The following is a 22,039-nucleotide window of genomic DNA, read 5'->3' on the forward strand; positions in this document are numbered from 1 at the left end:
AGAGCCCCTGATCCGCAGGAAGAGAAGCCGTTGCCACAGTGAGAGGCCCAAGCACTACAACTAAAGAAAGGCTGCGGGTAGCAATGATGGCCTAGCGCAGAAGACCAAATAAATAAGGAGACCCAAATAGATAAATAAATGAACAGCCAAATAAAAATTTTAAATATATGTTAAAAGAAAAAAAAGAATAGCTGATTCAAATATTCCCCAGCCTAACTCACCCTCTCCCTGCCAATCTCCTCTCCACAACTACAGCACCCTCTCATCCAGTTTTGTTCTCCAAAAATCCATCCTCTATGCGTTGGTCATAGCAATCTTTTTTTTTTTTTTTTGGCTGTGCTGGGTCTTTGTAGCACGAAGGATCGTCAATCTTCATTGAGGCATGTGGACTATTTAGTTATGGCATGAGAAGTCTTAGTTGTGGCATGCAGTTTTTACTTCTCTGACCAGGAATCAAACCCAGGCCCCCTGCGGTGGGAGTACAGAGTCTTAGCCGCTGGACCACCAGGGAAGTCCCCATTGCAATCTTTAAAAAACACAAACCCAAGTCACCCTCCTGCATAGAATCAGACAGAGACTGGCTATTGCCCTTGGAGCAAAGTGCAAACTCTGACCAGGTGGAGCGGGTGTTGAAGGCCCTGTTAACTTGTCCATCCTTCTGCATCCACACTGGTTCCCTCAACCCTCCAACTCAACAGTCCAGCAGCACAGACGGCGTTTTATGTTTGGGTTTCCTGGCCTGTACCGAAGTGGTTTCTCCTGTCTATATTCATGCAGTGCCCTCTGCCTGGGATGCCAGCCCTCTCCTCTGCACCTAGAAACTCCTATTCTGTCTTTAAGCCTCAGCTTAGATACCCTCTTGGGGTTAGGGGCCCCTCCTTTCTCCCATAGGCTGTGCTTGTCCCAGACAATGTGCAGAAGACTTTGAACCATAGTTGCTCGATTACCAGCCTCTCTCTTCCCTGTGAGCTTTGAGGGCAGCTGCCACATCTTATATATCCCGCAGGCCTAGCCTAAGCGCTTGCCGAAGGTATGGCGCTCAATAACTATTCAATGAATGAATGAACGATGACAAATAGCACCGGTTCATGCGTTCTAAAAAGATTTGTGAAATGATTAAATGAGTGGGTAAGTGGAAGTTCGAGTCTAGAGAGAGCTGGAGAATAGGATATTCAGAGATGAGTAAAATCCGATCACAGCTGTCACACAGCTAAGAGGAAGACAAATGCCTTCAAGGAGCGAGGCTGAAGGATTTAAGAGGGAGGCATTCTAATCTTAGGCGGCCCAGGGGGCGAGTCCGGATCCGACTCCCGCCCTCCCCGCCAATAGGCGGTCTCAATGCCTCCCATGCCTCCTCCCTTTTCATCCGCGGAGGCGGGGCCGGCCACCTTTGGAGATAAGACTACGCTTCCCGGCGTGCCGCGCGGCGGGCGGAGGAGGAGCCGGAAGTGGGGGTCGCGAGGTCTAAGGGCACAAGGGAAGTGGCGGGCGGGGACTGAGGGGGGCGTGCAGGTGAACGGACAGGCCGGGGGTCGCGGGCATGGCTGAGGCCAGGAAGCGGCGGGAGCTCCTTCCCCTGATCTACCAGCATCTGCTGCAGGCGGGCTATGTGCGTGCGGCGCGGGAAGTGAAGGAGCAGAGCGGCCAGGTAAGCGTGCGCGGGCCGTGTCCAAGGGCCGCGTGCAAGATCTATGGAGAGGCGGCCCGCGCCTCTTCCTCTGGCGGCCTGCGGGCGCCGAGATCCCGGATCCCACTGTGCTTTGGGACGCGGCCCGGGGTGCTGAAGGGGCCGCAACCTCTGCCCCGCACCTCTGTGGCTCCCAGTTCCTCTGGGCCTCACTTTCCTTATCTGTGGAGTGGGCGGGCCGGGAAGTGAGACCGAACGCTCTGGGCTTTATAATTCCCGCGCCCCTTACCTCCACCCCCTTCCGGGAGCGACAATTTAAAATTTCGAAGTATCAGGCCACGTGGCTCGGCGCGGCCCCCTAGGGCGAAAAGGTTGCTGCGAGTCTGAGGAGAGAATCGCTACCAGCCCAGAAAGGAGCGAAAGAGCGCCCGAGAAGGGGCCTGAAGCTGCTTGACTGAGCTGGAGCTCAAGCCCCTAGCAGCTTTTCTGTACTAATTGGGAGTTGAACTCGTGGTGTAGTCGCTCTTACTTCATCCATCCCTCAAGCAGCTGTTAATCTGGCAGTGAGGGTGCTGGCGATAGAATAGCGAGGAGGGTCCCTTGGCTTACTAATTAGAGTTTACAGGCTAAATCTGCTAGGGGAGATTGACATAAATCAGAGGACCACAAAAGTAACTGTGCACTCAGCACTGCATTAACTGCCAAGAATGAGAAGCATAGGGTGCTAAGACAGGAATGGCAGATCGCCTTAGTCAGGGATATCCAGACCTGCTCTCCAGAGGAAGTGAATGCTACTTTGAGATCTGAGAGAAGGAAGTGGATGTTCCAAGTAGGAATGCAAAGTGTTGCATATGTACTGGCCGCCAGAAAGTTTATTGTGACTGAAGTATGGAGTACAAGGGTGACAGAGATCTCTGGGGAGACAGAGGCAGGAAGTGGGCTTCCTTTGGTTTTGGTGAAGTAGTGGTAAGCCACTGGAAGGTGTTAAGTTGGTGTGGTGTCTGTTGACTTGATTAGTCGGTGTCTGTCTGGCTATGGTGTAGGCTCTGGTCATGATACTTTCTCTCAGGACCTCTGGGAGAGACTAAAGGATGACAAATAAGACATCATCTGTGCTTTTCCCAATCTTTGGACCTCGGTAGCTTTTCTTACTTCAGTTATATCACTTACCAGCTACAGGGAACAAAAGGGAGTACCTATCTTCTTTGGGGCATTTGCCTAGACGAAAGAATCCTGCCCTCATGAAGCATATATTCCAGCAGGAACAGACAAATGACTGAATTTTTTTTTAAGTTAATGATACAGTGTATGGGGTGATGGTAGGTGCTAGGTGTAAAAATAAGGCAGGTAGAAGGGATAAGGAATATCAGAGTTAAATTATCTATAGGGTGGTCATGAAACCCGAGTGAGAAGGTGACTTTGGGGCGAGGACCTGAAGAAAGTGAAGGAGTGAGCCATATAGTTGGCAGGAGAGAGCATTCAAGACAGAAAGAACAGCCAGCCCCGATGGGGGCGGAGTCCCCTGACAGATTTGAGGGACAGTGAGGAGGCCAGTGTGCCTGGGGCCAAGGAAAGTGAAACTGACACTTTTAGTCACTGTCAGTTACAGACTGAATGTTACTGGCTGCTGTGCTGTGCAGTTACTATTGTAGACTGTCTCCTTAAGGCCTGAGAGCAGCATCTTAGATGGGTACTGCTGTTATCCCCATATAAAGAAAGAACCTGCAGCTTTAAAGAGCTGAAGACAGTAGACTATCCAGTTAACAAATTAATTCTCTTTGCCTGACCCTAGATGCACCCTCCTGGCCACTCTGCTTAAATCCCTGGCCCTGCATTACTCACTCAGCCTCCTTGGGGCACTTGACACTCCAGGTTCTTGACATTTGCAGAGAGTAGACTTCTGATCTTGGCTCCAGAGGGCTTTGCTTCTACCAAAGGATTGGCACCATTTGGTTCCAGTCTCTGCCCAGTGGGTGAGCAGACAGCGTGGTTGTCTAGTCTGTGGTTCATACTGCCTGGGGAAATTGACCAGCTTGACTTTTGAAAGGTCAGGGGTGGAAAAAGCCCTGTCTTGTGGCACCTAAGCCTGGAGAGTGCCAGGGAGGCTGGGGGCTGAATAAATGCTAGCTTGGAATATTCCCACTCTACTCTGTCAAAGGTACTTCTCACCAGAATATTGTCTTAAAAGGTTTTAGTTGGAAGTACTTGCCCTGTGTGTCTCTGAAAGGTTCGGGTGGTCCTGGCAGGGCTGAGCAGACGTATTGCCCAGAGCAGAAAGACCCCCTTCTCAACCATCTCTCTGTGGTTCATGATGTCATGAGCGTGGGGCCCAAGGAGGAACCTTGCTGTACTCAGGAGGGTTAATTGCTGCTTTCTCTTTGCTTCTCTGCAGAAAATTTTCCTGAGTCAGCCTGTAACCCTTCTGGACATCTATACACACTGGCAACAGTAAGTCTAATGGGGCTGAGGGAGTGCAAGAAGGACACCCCAAGCTCTCAGCATGAAATCAGCTAGGATACTAATCTGGTCTAAAATCTGTCCCCGTAACCCACTGTAGATACTTTTATCACCTCTAGGAAGCTACACCACAGATATGGGTGTCTGTCTGCTAGTAGAGAGGACACTGAGAACTGTGAGCAGTGTCTCTGAAGGACAAGAGCTTCTTGGCAGCTTGTTATTCATTCAGTCAATGAGCATTTATTGAGTAACTGCTGAATGCCAGGCTCTCAGTACAGAGATATTGTCATGAATGAGACATGCATGGTGGCTCCTTTCCTGGAGCTGACACTGGAGTCAGGGAGGTAAGCATGCCACAGAGAATGAGACAAATGAGTATAAAATCACAGTGGTGGTGAGGATTATGAAAGAGGTGCCTGGGGCCAAAACTGCCTGAATAGGTTAGCATCACCTCATTTAGGTGTGTAGGAGTGGCTTCCTTGAGGTGACCTTTGAGTTGAGAACTGCAGGAGTGGGGAGGTGAACTCGGCAATAGGTGTGGAAAGGCTGATGGAGTGTAGCTGGCAGAGGGAGCTGCTGGTCTGAGGCTGTAACTGCTGTGCAGTGCAGACGAGACTAGACAATCGTCAGGGACCACCCCATGACAGGCCTGATCACCCACAAGGAGAAGTTGTGTCTTTGCCCTGAGAACCATGGACGGGTGAAGTGAAGAGTGGTGAGGTCGCTGGCTCGACTGGGTAGGCTGTGGATATCAGCCTCCAGACAAGAGCTGCTAGGGCTTGAGGCAGGAATAACATACGAGGGAGACAGTGTGCAGGAATACCAGAGGATGAGATGAGGGTCTGCAGATGGTTTGGAGAAGCAGTGTAGTCAGCTCCCAGGTGTCTGACTTGTATGCTTGAATGGAAGGAACCCAACGTGGAGGGAAAGATTTCAAAGACATGCTGAATGTGAAATGTCTGTGAAACACGCAAAACAAGGAGAGGGGATAATCCAAGGACTTATCAACAGAGGAATGGATTGAAAATGAAGGAGCGGGTAATCGCTCCCTCAGTGAACTGGCCTGACCACAGCCAACTACGGGAGTGAAGGACCTGCAGTTGTGACCCATGAGGAATGATAGTGAACATGCAACTGTCTGGGTGGAAAAAAGATGGCAGAGGGGCAGTGGAGGGACCACTATCTGCACATGTTTTGAGACGAAGGGAGTGGGGTGTTCCCTAGGGCCTGAGAGAGAAGTGGGACCCATGTGAACCTGCTTTAGGAAGCCAAGTGTCAGCTTCTGAGTGAAAGCAGTTGGTCATCAGAGCTGTCCAAAACTGAGGTGGGCTACAGTAGAGTGGTGAGATCCCTGTCATCAGAGGTGTGTAAGCAAAGGCGGGCATGGTAGAGAAGGGATCCCAGCTTCCAGTAGAGAGCTAAGGTCTTTGCAAGCCCTGTCAGCCCTCAGTTCTTGGCTCTCCTCTGCTGCTAAGGTGAGCACAGGGTACACCCCCCACTTCCTCTTCCACGTGCCCAGGTGTCTGCTATTTGTGCAGCACTTCCTTCCCCAGAGAAGTGCTTCACTGAGCCGTGCCTCACACCCTCCCCTACCACCAGCCCCTTCTCTGGATGAGCGGTGCTGACTTGGACAAGGACCTCACACCCACCAGCCTAACCTGGTGGTTCAAACCCAGCTGTATGACCTTGGACAAACTTGATCTCCCCAAGTTAGTCTCCTTCAGTAAAATGAAGATAATAATAGTAAATAAAGTGCTAAACCTGGCCAGTGGAGGCATTACTCCTCTCCCCGCTTCTGTTTACTGAGCACCTACTTTGAGACAGAACTGTTCTTGATGTAGTTGGAAACAAACTGGAAGAGAAAAATCTCTGCACCTGTGAAAGTTACGTTCTACGGGGAGAAGAGAGGCAGAGTGAACCTATACGTGTGATAAATGAAACATGTTTTTGTAGATTTCCCAACAAGTGGCCTTCCTGGGAACAAGGGAGCCAGGCAGCACATCCCAAACTGTGGCAGAGCGACATCTGTCCCACATGGAGAGTGTGGCACACAGACAGTGACCCCCTCGGGCAGGAGGCTGGGCTCAGAGGATGGGGTGCTTGAAAATTCTGGCACCTCAGCCATCTGAGTGCTTGTCCTCCCCAGAGCCTCAGACTGTGACTCTGGGCAGGTCAGTTAGCCGTGAGACTTAGGCTAGGTACTCTAGGTACTGAAGTGAGCTGGAAAAGGTTCTGCCAGCCCTCCCCTCCCCGGGCATGCAGTAGGGGCATCATCAAGTAGGAAGTTAAGTAAAACGATGGGAGAGAGAAAAGTGCTCTGAAGAAAATGAAACAGGGCGGAGAATATCTTAGAGGACAGTGGTGACTGGGGAAGGCCTTTCCGAGAAGGCTGTACTGCAGTTGAGGCCTGAGGGACAACAGGGACCTGGGCAGTCTTCCAAGAGGAGGTGACTGTGGGTGCCACAAGTCCTGAAGGAAGGAGGGACCTGGATGATTCTGTGAAGTGTATACAGTGCTGGCGCTTAGAGCTCTGTGACTCTTAGCGGCTGTTAGAAAATACTGCCCACCCTTCCTGAGTGTTTGAAGATAAACTGTAAAAATACAGTGAAATGAGTGAAGATGCACAACACGAAATTGTTTCTCCACTCTGTTTCATCACTGTTTAAAGTCTCTTTATACACTTTCCCTTTGGGGTCAGGGAGGATGTGGGAGGTCTTCCTTTTCAACTATCCTAGGGTTGTCCTTGCCCCCTGGTTGAGCTTGCCAGTCACCCTTGTCCTGCAGAACTTCGGAGATTGGCCGGAAACGGAAGGCAGAGGAAGATGCGGCCTTGCAGGCCAAGAGGACCCGCGTGTCAGACCCCATCAGCAGCTCAGAGAGCTCGGAAGAGGAGGAGGAGGAGGAGGAGGCAGAAGCCAAAACCACCAAACCCAGTAAGAGTCCTGGGTGCTGAGAGGGCCCCTGTCTCTGAGCCAGGGGCTCGGTGTAGTACCCTGCACCTCTCGGGGACCGGCTGTTGTATATTGGATTGTTCCAAGGGAGAGTCCACCTCCAGCTTCACCTTCTGTGAGCCCTTGGAGGACCAGGTCCTTTTAGAGGGAAGGTTGTAAGAGCCCCACATACCTATTTTAGTCTTGATTTGAGCCCTTCCTCTGGGCCAGACATTGTGTCCCAGGTGCTAGGAATCCAGTGGTGAACAAAAACAGGAATGGGCTCTTAGAGTCTAGAGGCATGTAGAGAGTCAGCCTCTCCAGTCCAGGAACTGCATTTTTTTAAGCCTTCTAGATAAGTCTGGTAAAAACAGAAGAGCAGCTTTCATTTTCAGAAGAACTGCGAGAGAGATTTCAGAGACAGCAGCTGGCAGGCCCCTCTTCTGTGTGCTCAGGGGCTATTTCAGCAGTTGCCTCTCTGAAGGGAGCAGGTTTAGCACCTGTACGCTGTCCCAGGCACCCTGGTTCCAGTGCGTTGGCAGGGGCCACCCTGTGAGGCCTTCACAGCCCCCTCCTATCCCCGTTCTCCAGCTAGTTTGTGCTTTAACCAACAGTGGTCACAGCTCCACAGAAGAATTACCATTCTCTGCATTGTTGGTTTTTACTTACATAGAAGGTAACTTCTTAATTTTTAAATATATTTTCTCATTGTAAAAGAAATACAGGCTTCATTATATTCATTATAGAATATGTGAAAATGACTTTTTAGAGAGGTAGTGGAAAATTACCCATATTCTTGGCCACGTATAATTTGGCAAATTATTCTTCCATTTATTTTTCCTGAGCATGTTTTTTTCAAATATTGGCTATCATACTGAATATGTATGTTATACTTTGCTTAATCTTTGAAAATTATAATGCAAAACAAGTTCTCTGTGAACTCTACAAAACATACAGAAGAGAAGTGGGAGGTTTTCTGTTCCCCTTGTCTGCTCCCTTTCTTTTCCCTAAATGCATCTCCTGGAAGGTAGCCTGACGATGCTGATGACGCTCCCCTTTGCATCTGCACTCAAACAGATAGACATCCGTACAGGCCTACATCCATACTTACAAACTATTCGAAACAAAAGCTGTATAACTGCCTACTGACTGCTTACTCAATATTAATGAATTTTTTAAGCTGTAATAATGGAATTATAATTATACTTTTTAAGAGCCCTCATTGAAAGAAACCTGCTGAAATATTGTTGGGCAACGTAATATGATGTCTGGTGTATTCTTCAGGATAATACTCACTGGGATGGATGAATGCGGGGTACAGTTGAAATAAGATTGGCCACAAGTTGGTAATGGTTGGGGTTGGGTGGCTTAGTCCTCTTCCTCAGTACTTATGAACGGGCCTAAAATGTTCCAGAATTAAAAATCAAGAAAGGGGTTCCCTGGTGGCTCAGTGTTAGAGACTGCCTGCCAGGGCAAAAAACGTGGGTTCAGTCCCTGGTCCGGGAAGATCCCACGTGCCACGGAGCAGCTAAGCTTGTGCACCACGACTATTGGACCTGTGCTCTAGAGCGTGTGCTTTGCAACAAGAGAGGCCCCCACGCTGGGAAGCCCACGCACCACAACTGGAGAGTAGCCCTGCTCTCTGCAGCTAGAGAAAAGCAACAGAGACCCAGCTCAGCCAATAAGTTGGAGAAAAAAAAAAAAAAATGAGAGATGGAATTAAATGTCAGGAGAAGAATTAGATCATGTAATTCCTCTCAACAGCATCATATTTTTTAACCTAATCAACACTTGTTTTCTCTTGGCTTTATTTATTCATTTGTCTTTGGCTGTGGTGGGTCTTCCTTGCTGTGCTCGAGGTTTTCTCTAGTTGCAGTGAGGGGGTGGCTACTCTTGTTTGGTTGCACAGGCTCCTCGCGGCAGAGCACAGGCTCAGCAGTTGTGGTGCATAAGCCTAGGTGCTCCACGGCATGTGGGATCGTCTCGGACCAGGGACTGAACCTGTGTCCCCAGCATCGGCAAGCGAATTCTTAATCACTGGACCACCAGGGAAGCCCCCAACAGCATCTTCTTTATTTCACAGCATACGTTAGAAACCTTTCCCTAACCTGAGCTCAAAGGAGACAGTATCCTGGTATCAAGGCAAAAAGGGTCTGGAAACTGACATCTAACAAGATTCCAGTCTTTTAGTTCAGCTCCCCACCCACTGGGACATGGTTTAAATTCGAGCAGCTTTCTCTGTGGACCTGGGGCTGCATGACCTGCCTCTATCTTGCTAAATGGCGTTCTGGGCTGCAGTGTGGCAGATGGCCTGTGGGAATGGCATCCCTGGAGTTGTTCGGGCCTCCAGGGTAGTATGCAGTAGGTCTGGGAGCCAATCCCGTTTCCTCTGGGGCCCTCGGTATCTCCAGCCTCCAGGAAGCTGGAACCCCATTGGGGGTGTAGTCAGCCGACTTCCATGTCACCACTCTCTCTTGCTCCTGGGGGATGTGGTTGAGCACCACTGAGCCCTTCCTCAGTCCAGGCTCAGCCTCAAATCTCATGCCAACACCAGGCAGCCATACAAATTGAATTGTTATGTGAGCTGAAACCTTTCTTCTTCCCTGAGAAAAGGCTGGTCTGGCTCACCCAATGGGTATTTGTGTCTTGCAGCCCCGAGATTAGCAGCTACCAACTCCTCAGTCACAGGGACAGTTTCGTCTTCAAGTGTGAAAGAAAAAGCCAAGGTGAGTGGGACCATCTTCCAGGCTGTCACCCATGGGAGGTGAGGTGCCCTGTAGGACATGTTCCCTGGCATCAGAGAAGAACTGGGTTGTGGGTAATTGCCCAGCTTGGATTCGGATCTCAGTCACCAGCTGTGTGATCATGGTGTGTCCCATGCACCTCTCCGGGCCTCGGGTTTTTGTCTGTAAGATGGGGATGATGCCTACTGCTGTGAGCCATTGGGCACCTGGCATACCTGGGGTAGACGGCTCCTGTCCTCTTCCGGCCCTGCATTCAGCTCTTCACTCAGAAAGTCATTACCAATACAGTTATGTTCCAGGGGCTACATGAGGCAGTGGAGACACCATAGCAAACAAGACACCTGTGGCTTTGAAAGCTCGAGAAGCATTTTCTAGGCTGGAAACTACTTGGAAGGCAGAATATCGTTTTCCGGTCATCCACAAAGTGGTGTCTCAGACATGGAAAGGACTGTGTCCCAGATACTGACTCAAGCATTAGCAAAAAATATGTAGAAATAATCACGAGGCCATGATAACATCCACAATAAATTGCTACTTACCGCTTAGCGAAACTGCTGTGTCCTAAGAACTGTAATTCAGTTCACACCTCTGCGAGGGGAGGTACCGTTTTCAGCTCCCCCTTGACTGGCCACAGGTTGGTGATGAATCCGTAACTTCAGAGATGAAGAAACAGAGGCTCAGGGAGGTCATGTGTCCAAGCTCATGGGTCTGGGAAGTGGCAGAGGTGGGAGCTGATGTGGTCTGTGCTCTTATCCACCTGACCATACCCAGTGGCTGTCACTCCTGTTCTCTGTAGGCAAAGACCACGAAAGCCAGCAAGACGGTGAACTCCACGACACACCCTGCCCCGGGAAAGGCAGTGGCCCACCTCCTCACTGGGAAGTCACCCCAGAAGACGACGGGGCCCTCGGCAAATGCTGTCTTGGTGTCAGAAACTGAGGAGGAGGGCAGCGTGTCAGCTCTCAGAACCGCTGCCACGCCTGGTAAGGAGCCCCAACCTCTAGGGCCAGGCCCCCGGGACATTCTGGAACTTAGGTGGTTGTCTCCATGACGGCGAGGACCACCGCCTCAGGCCACTTTCTCCTCCCCTGGGTGAGAGAGAATCTGCTATAGGGACACCTCAGGCTTTGCTGAGGGAATGTGAGCAGCCGGGGTGGGGTTGGAGCATTTTCTGGTTTATTGCTCTCAGGTGGGTACCAGTGCCTTCCACGGAGGCTTAGACGCTAAGGTGAGAGGCCTGGGTTTGCCTCTGTATCGCATGTAAAATAGGTATTTTCCCTGTGATAGGGGAAGGAGGTTTTCTAAGCCCCCAGGTGCTGGCGCTTGTGTGTCAGGACCTATTGTTACACCTCTTACCAGCCCTTCGGCTGTGCAGGAGTGGTGGGGGCGGGGGGCAGTGTGGTATGCCCCTCAGCTGTTCGTCCTCCATGGGTGCAGGAGCTTGCACTCATACCTGGCCCTGAGTAATTGGCGTGGAGGGTGCCAACGAGAGGCAGGCGTGTCTATAAAGGGTTGGCCCTCAGTCCCCTCCTTGTTTATCCCTCAGGAATGGCATCTGCCGACCAGGCTGATAGCTCCAGTGAGGATACCACCAGCTCGAGCGATGAGACGGACTTGGAGGTAATTGCCACCCATCCTCAGAGCAGCCCTCTGCAAACCTCTAACCCTCCTGGGGCCTGGCCAGAGGCCTCACCTCCCAGTGGTACCGGTGTCACCTCTCCCCATTCAGTGGGTGTTTTGGGGTGACCGGGAGCTGGAAGGCTGAGCCTGGGCAGGTTGGGAGCCAGATTTTCACTGTGCTCTGGGCAGGAAGAGGGCCTGGAGTTGGTGGGGAGAGACACCATCCTCCCTGTGAGGCGGGGGCAGACTTTCTCGGAGAGACGGCACGGGACCAGGGCCTGACGCACAGGGGGCTCCACCGGGTGGGCATGTTGGGGTGTGAGTATTCGAGCAGGAAAAGCTGCACGAGCAAAGGCCATGGGGTCAGGAGTGTGGCTGTCTGGGGTCAGACTGCTGAGGAGGTTCTGGGTCTGCTGGTGAGTGCTGGGTCTCAGCACTGCCTGAGGAAGTCCGTGGCCTCGGCTCTTCCGGGAACCGTGGCCTGGAGTCTCTGCAGGTTATTCCTTAGTGTGCACCTTCCAGGTGGCAGGCAGGTTCCTGCTGCCGTGGGGGAGTGAAAGGGACCCTCAGAAATTTAACTGCAGTGGTGATGGTTGGTATGAACAGGAAACGCAGAAAGCCGCGAGGGGCAGTAACAGGGATGCAATGCGGGCAGAGGGGCAGCACGGCAGGACGGACACAGCAGACTTGGTGCTTTGCAGGAACAGGGATCCGCAGGGTCATGAAGGGGAGAGTGACGTAAGATGAAGTCGAGGGAGGCAGGGCCAGATTGGTGCCTGACCGTGAGGCCCACTGAGAGAAGTTTGGGTTTTGTCCTGGTGGCTGTGGGAAACCTTGCAGGCTTGCAGGCACACAGGTGAGATGGCCTGATTTATGGTTCCAAAACATCACTGGTTGTGGCCTGGGTTGGAGGACGGTGCTTCATAAGTGCAGTGAGATGGCTGAGGGCTGTTGGAGTAATGCTGGCAGGAGATGCTGAAGGCTGGCACCAGGGCACCCAGCGGAGAGATGGGGAGAGAGAACAATAGGATTCGGGGATCAAATTGACCTGGCACCCATGGGGCTTCCTACCTTACCTTCCCACCTCAACCAGTAACCCCTGAAGATGCAGACCTAACTGTGGGCTGCTTCTCACATTCCATCCCACCTTTGGGCCCTAGTTACAGCCAGTTATACAGTCCAGGCACCCTGGGCTTCCATGTCCAGGCTCTGTCGAGGGAAGGCACACACACCTGGCCCTGGAAGCCAGCAGCCAAACACATAGCTTCAGTGGGCCAGAGCCCAGAGAGGGGAGGGGGGGTGCCCCAGGAATCTCAGCAGGCTGGTGCCAAGACTAGAGTTCAGGCCCTGGCCTCTTGGCCCTTGTGGTAGCCACCATGATCAGATACTGTGTTAATATTTGGAGGGGTAGACAAGTATGAGCTGTCCTGCTTGTGAGAGACTACCCCTCCACTGAGCCCTGTGTGCCAAGAGGTAGAGGAGGTTTGTGGTTGAGCATTCTGCCCCTTATTATCAGCGTTAGTGGTTTAACCTCTCTGAGCCTTTTGTCTTTTTCCGGAAAATGGGTGTAAAGATGGTATCTTAGGGAGTTGAGAATGAGATGGCATTAAGACAGAGCGTTACAGACTATGAAGCATCTTACACTCCTCAATGGCAGACAGGGTTATTCTCTGATCCCATGCTCTTGTTCCAGGTGAAAGCCGCAGTAAAACCACTGCAGGTCAGAGCCTCAGCCACTGCAGTCAAGGAGTCTCCGAGAAAAAGTGCAGCCCCAACTCCAGGGAAGGCAGGGGTTGTGACACCCCAAGTCAAAGGCGGTGCTGTAACCCCAGCCAGCAGGGCCAAGAAGCCAGAAGAGGTCTCAGAGAGCAGCGAGGAGTCCGATGAGAGTGAGGAGGAGGCCCCGGTGAGGCCCAAGGGAGGCCCGCTCCTCCGGTTCCGGGGCAGCTATGTAAAGAGCACCTCCGCTGCCAGAGGACACTGGCTCTGGAGTTTGGGGAGAGGGAGGCGGGGCTCTGGGAGGTGAAGGGCAAGGTCACCTGACTCTGCCTCAGCTGCTCCTGGAAATTGCCCTTCCTGCCCAAAGGGAAGAACCCCGCCCAGCACCCCCTTCCCCTCAGTTCCCCTGTCTGGAAAACAGGCTGCTGTCTTTGTCCCGGCTGGTCCTGCTGTGAAGGAACTTGAGAAGTTTTAGTTACCTGGCCCTCTGGCTTCTCAGGCCAAATCATGGCTTGTTAGCAAACAGAAATCCAGCTCTATTCCATCTGCTCGGACCCCCTTCTTGCATGGGTGGCCAGAGCTGCAGCCGGGCATGTCCTGAGGGAAAACCAGAGGCACTGGGAAACTGTTGGAATCAGAGAGCAGCAAGGATGAGGGGCAGACTGGTGGTAAAAGGCCCCTAGAGCCCTGAGCCTGCCCAGGTGAGGAGCCTATCCAGCTTGGCCATCACGGAAAACCAGTATAAGGAACTGCTATCTTATCTGGTACCCAGGTGATACGGACAGGGGTTGTGAGGGCCCCAGGAATGAGGAGATACGGCCATCTGGCTGGCCAGCCATACTGGCTGGAGTATCAGTCAAAGCGGGGAGTGGGGAGAGAAGGAAGGGGTCTCGTGAGCCTCACTAAAGGCTCAGGCTTTATTCTTAAGACATCACAAGAGAGTTTTCAGAAAGAAATGAACAAACCATGCTTTCTCTTTTACCAGGTGAAGGCCTTGGAGAAAACCACCCCAATCAGAGTTGCTCCTAGTCCTGCCAAGGGGACCCCTGGGAAAGGGGCCACCCCAGCAGCCCCTGGGAAGGCAGGGCCCTTAGGGAAGCCAGAGGAGGACTCGGAGAGCAGCAGCGAGGAGTCAGACAGCGAGGAGGAGACACAAGCTGTCAAGACCCCAGTGCAGGTGGGACCTGGAGAGAGGGCCCCGGAGCTGGCACCCACCCCAGGAGGCCTCCTGAGGGCTGATTCTCCCACTCCACGTGCCCTGGCCACGCAAGGGCCACGTGGAGTCTGTGGTGTCTTTGACCCCGTCTGCTATCCTGTTTCCTCAAGTCCACTGTCTGGGCTCTCTCCACTGATTCTGTTTCTCTCTCTTCAGGCAAAGCCCTCTGGGAAGATCCCCCAGGTTAAAGCTGCCTCTGCAGCACCCACCCAGGTGCTTTCCCCTAAGAAAGGGGCCCCTCCAGCACCCGCTGGCAAGGCAGGGCCTGCAGCCACCCAAGCCCAGCCCAGGAAGCAGGAGAAGGAGGAGAGCAGCAGCAGCAGCAGCGAGGAATCAGACAGCGAGGGCGAGGCGCCCACGGCCACGCGGCAGACTACAAGCCTGGCTCAGGTGAGGCTAGAGGACGCCCAGCCTCGCCCTGGGAGTTACCTGCAGAGACCCTGTGGGCCTCTCGTTCTCTGTTCCAGAACCTCCATTCGCCCTCCTCCCCTCCTGTCTCACCTCACACGTTCCCCGCTAAGCCTCCTGTCCTGTCCTCTGTCACTCCCAGGCAAAGCCCTTGGAGAAAAACTCTCAGGTCAGAGCTGCCTCAGCCACGGGTGCAGGACCCTCGGCGAAGGGCACAGTCCCTGCGCCCCCTCAGAAGGCAAGGTCTGTGGCCGCCCAGGACGGGAAGCAGGAGGACTCGGAGAGCAGCAGTGAGGAGGAGTCGGACAGCGAGGAGGAGATGCAGAGGGCAGGGACCTCAGCCCAGGTGAGTCCTCTGCCTGTGAGGTTCATCTCTCCTGCTCAGTGCCGGAAGCCCCTCCCCTTCCCCCACCTCCACTCCCTGGACCGGGTGACCCTCTCCATCTCTGTGTCTCACTGTAGGCACAGTCCTCGGGGAAAGCCCTCCAGGTCAGACCTTCCTCAGGTCCCACCAAGGGGCCCCCTCAGAAGGCCGGACCTGCAACCACCCAGGTCAAGGTCGAAAGGGCCGAGGAAGACTCGGAGAGCAGTGAGGAGGAATCAGACAGTGAGGACGAAGCACCTGTAGCCAAGACTCCAGCCCAGGTAGGGTCTCGGGAGGGGCGGCTTCATGGCCTGACCCTTAACTGCCCCCGCCGACCAGTCAGCTCTGCGGGGGCGGCTGTGTGGAAGAATGGCAGTGAGCTCCAGCCCTGAGGACATGGGTCCTCTGAGTCCAAGATCCTTCTCGAGCTTCTGAATTGTGTGTCCCCTCAGGCAAAATCAACTGTGAAAACTTCTCAGATCAAGGCCTCCCCAAGGAAGGGCACCCCCATTACACCCACATCTGCCAGGGTCCCCCCAGTGCAAGTCGGCACACCATCCCCCCGGACAGCAGCAACAGTGAGTACGCCCACCTGTGCATCATCCCCAGCCATAGTCAGGCACACCCAGAAGCCAGGGGAGGACTCTTCAAGCAGCGAGGAGTCTGAGAGCGAGGAGGAGACAGCTCCTGCTGCAACAGGGGGACAGGTGAGGCCAAGTTCATTTGGCTGGGTTGGGGCCAGCCCTCATAGGTCCTTTGGCCCCTGTGATAGGCCTCTCTCCTGTGTCATTCCAGATGAAGTCTGTAGGGAAGAGCCTCCCAGTGAAAGCTGCCTCAGCATCCACCAAGGGGCCCTCAGGAAAAGGGACCACCCCAGGGCCCCCTGGGAAGGCAGGACCCCCCGTGGCACAGGTCAAGGCTGAGGTGCAGGAAGACTCAGAGAGCAGTGAGGAGTCGGACAGTGAGGAAGCGGCTGCAGCTCCCGCACAGGTGAGGCCTGGGACGGAGCTGAGGATGGGCTAACCCGGCTGCCTTTGCCCCAGGTGTGCAGAAGCGTGAGCGGCACCCTCAGCTCACCTTATTCCGCACTTTCTGCTCATCTCCTCTGCCCATAAGAGCTGCAGGGTCGAGCTCCAGGGCCTCCTTTGTCTCCTTTTGAGCTCCCACTGAGATTTCTTTTTACGCCAGCTCTGTTGAGTACCCTGTCTGCCAGGCTCCATCCTGTCTGGGGCTCCTTTGGCCCTGGCTCTCACAGTTCCCAGCCTAGATGGGGCACATGGATGTGTACACAGATTGTATCAGCATGTATGACGGTTGGGATGGAGGGTGTGTGCCTAGGCCAGCAGAGCATGGCAGAGGATGGTATCTAGGGCCTTTTCAGGAGAGAAGATCTCTTGGATGAAGTGGCACCTAAACTGTGGGCGAAAGAGTTGGCCAGGTGACGTGGCGTTTTCCAGGCAGAGAAACCAGCCTATGTGAAAGCCGGGGGAGTGCCTGGCTTTTTGAGTGCCCCAAGCAGAGCATTCTGGTGGGATCACTAGGGAAGACCATGTGAATGGCAAGTGGTGGGAAGTTTGGAGCTGGGCTGCCTGGGTTCAAGTCCTAGCTCCACATCCTAGCAAGTGCTATAATCCATCAGGGCCTATGTTTATTCTTCTGTAGACTGGAAATCAACCCGCACAGAGTTGAATTTGATGAGCTCTTACCTGCCACATCCAGCCAAGGGGCTTGCACACAGCATGTTCTCATCCATCTCCCTCGAGGGAGCAGACTCAAGAGTTGTCTTCCAGACTAGGAAAGCGGGGAGAAGTGAAGATAGCTCACTCCCTGCTCACTCACCCACCCACCGTTTATTATTTTTAATTGTCTCTCTTTTTTTCACTAACCACTCAAATTAGTCATTTCTTGTTTCCCTGTACCAGAGTACACATTTCTGTGAATTTTTTTTGTCTTTGTGTCACTGTTATCTTGTGGGACCCAAGGTCCTGTAATTCCTTTACTGAAATTTTAAGCTATTCTTGGCCTTTCCAGTCTCAGCTCAATAGGCTCCTATCCTGTTTTTCCAAGCTACAGACACATTTGACCAGTGCCTTAAAAGTTTCAATGTGCTGATCACTTAAGCACATCACTTAGGTCTTCACATTTGAGCCTTCCACTTGTCCCATGAGACAGTGTTCATTTGCTTTGGTTTCTGGATAAGGAAATTAGAGCATAGAGGAGTTGTTTGGTAATTTGATCCAGCCCCACCAGCCCCTGACTCCAAAGCCTTTCCCACTTCCTTCTACTGAGGTTTTGTTTGTTTTGTTTTGTTGGCCAAGATGCATTGTGGGGTTTTAGTTCCCCAGCCAGGGATCAAACTCATGCCGCTGGAGTGGAAGTGCCGCGCCTTAACCACTGGATCTCTAGGGAAGACCCCTTCTGCTACATCTTTACCGTGACTTTTCCAGCCACAGAAATAGTCATATTTTGGGGCATCATATTCTCTTGGGTTGAAAAAAAGAGCAGCCAATCCCTCTCCAGGGGCCAAGTCTTATAGCCTGGTGCTCTGTCAGACGAAACTGTCTTTTCTAACTTCAAGAGGTCTGACAAACCTCTACTAAAACAAGCAGGACTGATAAAAGGAGTCTTAATTGGCCAACTTCTTTTCCTCACCTTCATCCAAGGGATGAGGATAATAACTGCCTCTGTTGCAAGGTTATTATGAGGATTAAATGGGATAATACTTGTTCGGCCTTACCCTCAGTGGTATACATATTAACTGGTTTCTAATCAGTAGTTCTAATCAGTGTTCTCAGCATTGCTGAGGTCAGAAATTGATCTGCTCAGAGATACCCAGCCAGCTGAAAGTAAACCGTCCACTGAGGAAACTAAAGTTCAAACAAATTAACAGTCAGAGGATGGGTTCTGGAAAACCAAATGTGCCAAAGACACAGGAAGGAGATGATTCATGATTTAAATGCTGTGAATAGAAAGGTAGCCCTGGTGTGAGAAAGATAGGGGAGAGATGTTCAGTGTTTGATGAATGGCCAAATAAGTGGTGTGGTGCCTTCTGGGCCTGAATTTGTGATGTATACGATCTTATGTCCTGTGACATTGTTATACTTGATTATCGGTTCTAGTGACTTTTGTAGATTCCTTAGGATTTTCTATATATAGATCATGCCTTCAAATTAAGGACAGTTTTACTTTTTCCTGTCTAATCTAGGTAGCTTTTATTTCTTTTTCTTGCCTTATTGGACTGGCTAGAACTTCCAGTAAAATGTTGAATAGTAGTGGTGAGAGCAGACATCCTTGTCTTATTTTTAATCTTAAAAGTAAAGCATTCTGTTGTGTGATGTTAGCTGTAAGTTTTTCATAGATGCTTCTGATCAGATTGAGGAAGTTTCCTTCTATTTCTAATTTGTTGAGAGTTCTTATCATGAATCGGAGTTAGATTTTTGTCAAGTGCTTTTTCTTTATGAAAGTGATTTTTTTTCTTTTGTTAATATGTATGACATTAGTTGTTCTGGGGGTATTAAATCAACTGCAGATGGTGACTGCAGCCATGAAATTAAAAGACGCTTACTCCTTGGAAGAAAAGTTATGACCAACCTAGATAGTATATTCAAAAGCACAGACATTACTTTGCCAACTAAGGTCCATTTAGTCAAGGCCATGGTTTTCCTGTGGTCATGTATGGATGTGAGAGTTGAACTGTGAAGAAGGCTGAGTGCCGAAGAATTAATGCGTTTGAACTGTGGTGTTGGAGAAGACTCTTGAGAGTCCCTTGGACTGCAAGGAGATCCAACCAGTCCATTCTGAAGGAGATTAACCCTGGGATCTCTTTGGAAGGAATGATGCTAAAGCTGAAACTCCAGTACTTTGGCCACCTCATGTGAAGAGTTGACTCATTGGGAAAGACTCTGATACTGGGAGGGATTGGGGGCAGGAGGAGAAGGGGACGACCCAGGATGAGATGGCTGGATGGCATCACAGACTTGATGGCCGTGAGTCTGAGTGAACTCCAGGAGTTGGTGATGGACAGGGAGGCCTGGCGTGCTGCGATTCATGGGGTCGCAAAGAGTCGGACACGACTGAGTGACTGAACTGAACTGAAATCAATCTTTCGTTCTTGGAATAAATCCATCTTGGTCAGAGTGCATTCTCCTTTGTATTTGTTGCTGAGTTTGGTTTGCGAATCATTTGTGAGGATTTTTGTGTCTTGTGTTCACAAAGAATATCGGTCTATAGTTTCCTTGTGATATCTTTGCCTGGCTTTGGTATTGTGTGATCCTGCCTTGTAAAACCTCTCTTCTCAGAGTTTGTGTTGCACTGGTACTATTTCTTTTCTCAATGCAATTCAGATCCATAAGTAAAGCCGTCTGGCCCTGGCCTCTTTGTGTGTGTGGGTGAGGATTTCTGATGGCTCAGTCAGTTTCTCTAATTGATGTTGGTGTATTCATTTTTTCTTCTTGAATTAGTTTATATTTTGTACCTTTTAATACTCTGTGCACAGTTAATAATTGGTGCCATTCTAGAAACTTGTCCATTTAAGTTGATTAGCTTAAATTTATTCATAATATTCCTCTGTATCCTCTTAATATCCATAGGATCTGTAGTGATGTCCTACTTTCTTTCATAATTTTTGGTAATTTGTGTCTTCTGTCCTATTACTTGATCACTTTAACTAAAGAATTACATTTCATTCTTTTCAAAGGAATAACTTTTGGCTTCATTGATTTTTTTTTTTTTCTCTTATTTTCCTGTTTTCTATTTCATTAATTTCCGATGATCTTTATTATTTCTTCCCTTACTTTGAGTTTGATTTGCTCTTCCTTTTCTAGCCTTTTAAGATGGAATCTTATATTTTTTTTCTTTTAATTTTAGATTTTTCTTTCTAATTGAAACATTTAACACAATAAATTTCCCTCTGAGGACTGTATTAGCTTTGTCCCATGAATTTTAAAGTACTGTATTTTTTATTCTTTGAGCCATGGATTATTAAGAAGTGGGTTGGGACTTCCCTGGTGGTCCAATGGCTGGACTCTACACTCCCAATGCAGGGGGCTTGGGTTCAGTCCTTAGTCAAGGAACTAGATCCTCCATGCAGCAACTGAGATGCAGTGCAGCCAAGTAAATGTCTTCAAAAAGAGGTGGGTTGAGGGACTTCCCTGGCAGTCCAGTGGTTAAAACTGTGTGCTTCCACTGCACGGAGGCTGATTCAACCCCAGGTTAAGGAACTAAGATCTCACATGTTATGCAGCGTGGCCACACACCAGGAAAAAAAAGGGGTGGGCTAATTTCTAAATGTATGGAATTAATACAGATTTGTTTTTGTGGATGATTTTTAGTTTAATTCTGTTGTGGCTATAGAATATATTTTGTGTGATTTCAATGCTTTTAAACTAACTGACTTGTTAGGATAACTTAGACATGGTCTTTTGTTTTTGTAAGTCTATGTCAAAGACATTACTTCCCTCTGTTAATTTGAGTTCTGTGCTGATTAGCCCCCTTTCTTCATCACACATAGGCTATGCTTTAGACTGGTTTCTTTGTTCAGTTCAATAATGTTAATTTCACTTGGTCTTATGTAAATGAGGGAAGCTAAGTTATGGGGCATATCTCTGCTCAGATGACATCTCTGAATGAGGTGGTCCTTGAGATGCTGCCAAATCCTTCATCCTATTTCACATTAGCAAAGTTTCCTTTCACACTCTTATTAAGGATTTTGCTCGTTGTTGCTCTTGAGTTTCTAGGTCTGTATTTGCTGGAGACACTGATAAACTTTTAAGGGATTCCTTGGACATCAGTTAAGGTTAGGTTAAGCTGAAGAAAACCTCAGACAACAATGGTCTTCCATTTTGTTCTGCCATCCTGAGTACCTGGCTTCTACCTGATAGACTAAGATGGCTACTTGAGCTCCAGCTATTGCCTCAGTATTCCAGGCAGCAGGAAGGAAGAAGACACATCTACGTGTGTAAGAAAGTCAAACGTACGCTTGACTTACATTCATTAGCTAATCGCACGGCCATCTAGCTGAAAGGGAGCCTGGAAACCGTTTGTTCAGGGTAGTCTTATGCTTAGCTAACTTGAAGAAAAAGTGCTCACAACAGTGATGAGTTTGAGCGCTTAGTGTGTGCCAGCACTATGTTAAACACTGTGATATCTCCCATTTCATCCTCACCCTTCCTCATTCCCATTTTACAGAGGAAGAAAGTGAGGCCCAGTGACGTCACATGATTTGCCCAGGTTCATACAGGTGTTATTGGAGGAGTCAGAATCCAGACTCCAGCATCTGACTCCAGAATCGGCATTCTTAGCTAACTGCTTGCATCCTTTATGTAATTAATTCCCTTTTCTCCTTCCAGGTGAAGACTTCAGTGAAAACCCCTCAGACCAAAGCCAACCCTTCTGCCACCAGAGTGGCTTCAGCCAAAGCAGCAGCACCAGCTCCTGGAAAGGGGGGCCTTGCTGTTGCTCAAGCCAAAGTGGGGTCCCCAGCCAAGGCAAGTAGGACCAGAGCCGAAAGAGGTGCCGGGGTGGAGTGGAGGGGAGGACCAAGCAATGGCCCTAGCCTCGACCAGGGTCCTGCACAGGTGGGCGTGACCTCCCCAGAACCATGCCCTGGGTGGGGTTTCACCTAAAGGGAGCCATGCTTTCCTCTTCCTTCCTCAGTACCATTCCCTCCTCCCGATTCAGGTAACCCCAGCAGCGAGAGCCCCCCAGAGCAGCGCCGTCTCTGGGAGCGGCCAGGTGTCCATGCCGGCTGTGGGGAAGGCAGCGGCTGCAGCAGCCCAGGCCCAGCCGGGGCCTGTCGGGGGCTCACAGGAGGACTCGGAGAGCAGTGAGGAGGAGTCGGACAGTGAGGGAGAGGCACCTCCTCAGGTGAGGCCCCGGGGGCCGGAGAGCAGCCCCATGCTTGTCCTCTGGACCAGGAGCCGCCCACAGTGCAGCTGCATGTGCCCCAGCCGTCTC

General features: G+C 50.8%; 1 protein-coding gene across 7 annotated transcripts in view; it reads left to right on the top strand.

The window, feature by feature from the left end:
• Nucleotides 1-1,490: 1,490 nt before the first annotated feature.
• Nucleotides 1,491-22,039, top strand: part of TCOF1 (treacle ribosome biogenesis factor 1) — a 38,601-nt gene continuing 18,052 nt past the window's right edge. For 4 of the 7 annotated variants that reach the window (XM_027970400.3, XM_027970402.3, XM_027970404.3 and 1 more), the window contains exons 1-15: nucleotides 1,491-1,648; nucleotides 4,020-4,075; nucleotides 6,869-7,017; nucleotides 9,667-9,740; nucleotides 10,555-10,741; nucleotides 11,305-11,378; nucleotides 13,072-13,284; nucleotides 14,083-14,274; nucleotides 14,470-14,703; nucleotides 14,864-15,067; nucleotides 15,184-15,366; nucleotides 15,538-15,792; nucleotides 15,881-16,075; nucleotides 21,433-21,570; nucleotides 21,764-21,949. In XM_027970400.3, the coding sequence (XP_027826201.1) occupies nucleotides 1,541-1,648; nucleotides 4,020-4,075; nucleotides 6,869-7,017; nucleotides 9,667-9,740; nucleotides 10,555-10,741; nucleotides 11,305-11,378; nucleotides 13,072-13,284; nucleotides 14,083-14,274; nucleotides 14,470-14,703; nucleotides 14,864-15,067; nucleotides 15,184-15,366; nucleotides 15,538-15,792; nucleotides 15,881-16,075; nucleotides 21,433-21,570; nucleotides 21,764-21,949 (2,448 nt within the window). In that variant the 5' untranslated portion in view covers nucleotides 1,491-1,540. The remainder of the gene's footprint in view (nucleotides 1,649-4,019; nucleotides 4,076-6,868; nucleotides 7,018-9,666; nucleotides 9,741-10,554; nucleotides 10,742-11,304; nucleotides 11,379-13,071; nucleotides 13,285-14,082; nucleotides 14,275-14,469; nucleotides 14,704-14,863; nucleotides 15,068-15,183; nucleotides 15,367-15,537; nucleotides 15,793-15,880; nucleotides 16,076-21,432; nucleotides 21,571-21,763; nucleotides 21,950-22,039) is intronic. The other 3 variants (XM_060415908.1, XM_060415910.1, XM_060415911.1) reach the window with 2 other exon arrangements.

This window comes from Ovis aries, chromosome 5, assembly GCF_016772045.2.
Source record: "Ovis aries strain OAR_USU_Benz2616 breed Rambouillet chromosome 5, ARS-UI_Ramb_v3.0, whole genome shotgun sequence".
In the NCBI taxonomy this organism is placed as follows: Eukaryota; Metazoa; Chordata; class Mammalia; order Artiodactyla; family Bovidae; genus Ovis; species Ovis aries.